General features: G+C 46.5%; 1 protein-coding gene across 1 annotated transcript; it reads left to right on the top strand.

The window, feature by feature from the left end:
- The first annotated feature begins 324 nt into the window (after positions 1-324).
- On the top strand, positions 325-1726 carry LOC143973682 (C3a anaphylatoxin chemotactic receptor-like). Its single transcript, XM_077474539.1, has one exon. The coding sequence runs from the start codon at positions 422-424 to the stop codon at positions 1391-1393; it is 972 nt and encodes a 323-aa protein (XP_077330665.1). The 5' UTR covers positions 325-421; the 3' UTR covers positions 1394-1726.
- The last annotated feature ends 1147 nt before the right edge of the window (positions 1727-2873 follow it).

The following is a 2873-nucleotide window of genomic DNA, read 5'->3' as shown; positions in this document are numbered from 1 at the left end:
GTGGGTTTGCACTGAACTCAGTTTGGCCCAAACTCACATGAGACTGTCACATGACAGCAGGCTGCCACCCCTAATCAGCTGTGGTCATGGAATTCCCCACCCCCGCATGTAACAAAGGGGCAGGCATGTTGGTGACATCATTGTGGACAATGCTAATGAACAATATATGTCCATGTGGCCATAATGGGTCAATGATGTCACCAGCATACCCGCCCCTTTATGATAAAGACTGTTTCCCTTGTTATGTGAGGGTGATGAATTCCATGGCCGCAGCTAACTGGGCCTCCTGTCATGGGTTCAGACCAAAATTTAGCTCATCACTAGTTACGGAAATCCATCATGACCAGAAATAATCTTTTACTTTATATTACATTTAATAAAATCTGATTGGATGATAACCACATGGATGCAATAACTTTTGATGTCTTTACAGGAGAACAAGATGTCCAACGTCAGTGATGAGACGGAACCAAAGGGCTTTTACACCCATGAGCATTTGTTTACTATCATACTCTTATCTTTCACGACCCTCGTAGGCGTCCCCGGCAATGCTCTGGTGCTCTGGGTTACCGGAGTGAAGATGAAGTGGACCATGACTACCATTTGGTTTTGGAACCTTGCTGTGGCCGATATTATCTGCTGCTTGTTTCTCCCATTCACTATAGTGCAGTACTTCTACGGAGAATGGCTGTACGGTCCCGTGCTCTGCAAGATGATTCACTTCATTGTTCCATTGAACATGTTCACCAGGGTCTTCACCTTGGTGGCTATCAGTGTTGACCGTTGCATCCTGGTTGTCCAACCCATTTGGGCCCAAAATCACCGAGGAGTACGAACGGCGTGGATGACCTGCTTGGCTATTTGGACCTTGTCCTCCCTGATGTGTCTACCTAAAGTCCTGTACCAAAGAATCTACACTCCTGACAACAAAACTTATTGCTATTCTGAAGAGCACATAATAGAGCCCACCACTTACATTAATATGGTTTTTGGTTTTCTGCTTCCATTCCTAATCATTTCTGCCTGTTACATTTCTGTGGCTTTTATATTACACAATAGAAGAGCTACAAAAGTTGGTAATAAAATCATCAAGGTGTCTTTAGGGATTATAGTCGCATTTTTTATCACCTGGGCCCCCTACCACATCATGGGTGTAGTCCTGCTATTCACTGTAAGTCATGTAGTGCTCATCCTAGATCTGTTCTCACTGTCTCTGGCCATGTTCAGTAGTTGCATCAACCCAATTCTCTATGTCTTCATGGGGAAAGATATGAAGGATAAGGTGAAACATTCTATTTCAGAGCTCATGCAAAGTACACTTACTGAAAGCCTATCAAAAACACCACCTGAGAGGAATCAGCACATTGGAGCGGACGACGTGCCGCTACAGTGAAGATCTTATTGTAAAATGTGCCAAAGGATGATTGCCAAGACAATTGAAGGAAGACCTCTGTGTGAATGCTTAAGAATCAACTAGTGATTGTGGTCAACTGCAACTGCAGGAAATCTTATCAGGGCATTCTAGGGTGGCTGTACATGGGCAGATATCTTGTACAAGTCACATGTCATCGAGGCCTACTGCTGTTTGACTGACGCGACCAATGGGCATTGGCGGAACACACATAAGGTCTAGGCTGCCGAACCTACGTGCTTAAATCGCATTGATATATCCCATGCTTATGGAAACCCTGGTCTTCAGGGACAACTTTCTCAAGTGCCTGGTATTTCCCTCCCCCTACCAGGATAGGAAAGCCTCACCTTTATTGCCCAGTATGCTAGAAGTTTCCTACATTTTACATTTTGCAAATTAGCTTCAGCCAATTCAGTCAGTTACAGTCCAATGGAAAGTAATTACAGGCTTGTCTCTAGGGAATGGGTGTCCAACCTGTGGCCCTCTAGCTGTTGTGAAACTCCAAGTCCCATCATGCCTCTGCCTTTGGAATTCACAAATGTACTTGTCAGCCTTATATTGCTTCGTAGTTCTGCAACAGCTGGAGGGCACAGTTCGAGCACCCATGCTCTAGGGGCAAAATCGATTTGGTCAGGTTGGGGTATCCTGGTTGATTGTTTCCTCCATAAGCCCTAAAAAATTTTCCTCAAATATACATGTACAAGCAGCAGTGACGGTGGGTGGTCAAAATTTTTTTGGGGGGGCGCAAACAAACTGAAAAATACCGAACCCATCAATTGCAGCCTCATTGTGCCCATCAAATGCAGCCATTGTGCCCATCAAATGCAGCCATTGTGCCCCATCATATGGCAGCCATTTGTGCCCGTCAAATGCAGCCACTTTTGCCCGTCAAATACAGCCACTTGTGCCCGTCATATGCAGCCACTTGTGCCCATCAAATGCAGCCAGGCATGTCCCCCGGCTCAGCTGTCACTTCACTAACCCCCCCCCCCCTGCGGCCGGTCCGGTGGCACTTACCGCTCGTGTGGCGGGGATCTGCTCCTCTCCTGCAGTGATGGGGCTCTCCTCCTCGGCAGCTCTCCCCCTCAGCGGGAAGTGGCGGCTCTCCTCCTCATCAGGAAGCGGTGGCTGCGGCTTCTATGTCCGCTCTGTAACCTTTGGGTCTTTTTTCTTTCTGGGTCTTTTTGGGTCCTTTTTTTTGGGACAGCCCTGCAAGTACTTGGAGGACCGACTTTCAGCAGGTCTCTATAGAGCAGTACAAAGAAATTGTAAAAGCGAGCTCAATAGTAAATAAATAACTAAATCCCTCTGAAGGGTGAAACCAACACTCTGAAGAGCCAGTTCAGTACCATCTCTATGCCGATGACACCCATATCTGTCTACTCCTCATCTCACTCCTTCAGCCTCCTCTCGCATTACTAACTACTAACGGACATATCAGCATTGATGTCAACGCTTCCTT

Source organism: Lithobates pipiens, unplaced genomic scaffold (genome assembly GCF_037356315.1).
Source record: "Lithobates pipiens isolate NorthernLeopardFrog02 unplaced genomic scaffold, aLitPip1_a1.2 Scaffold_91, whole genome shotgun sequence".
NCBI classification, from domain to species: domain Eukaryota; kingdom Metazoa; phylum Chordata; class Amphibia; order Anura; family Ranidae; genus Lithobates; species Lithobates pipiens.
Note: the sequence above shows the minus strand (reverse complement) of the source record. Positions and strands in the feature narration are given on the sequence as shown.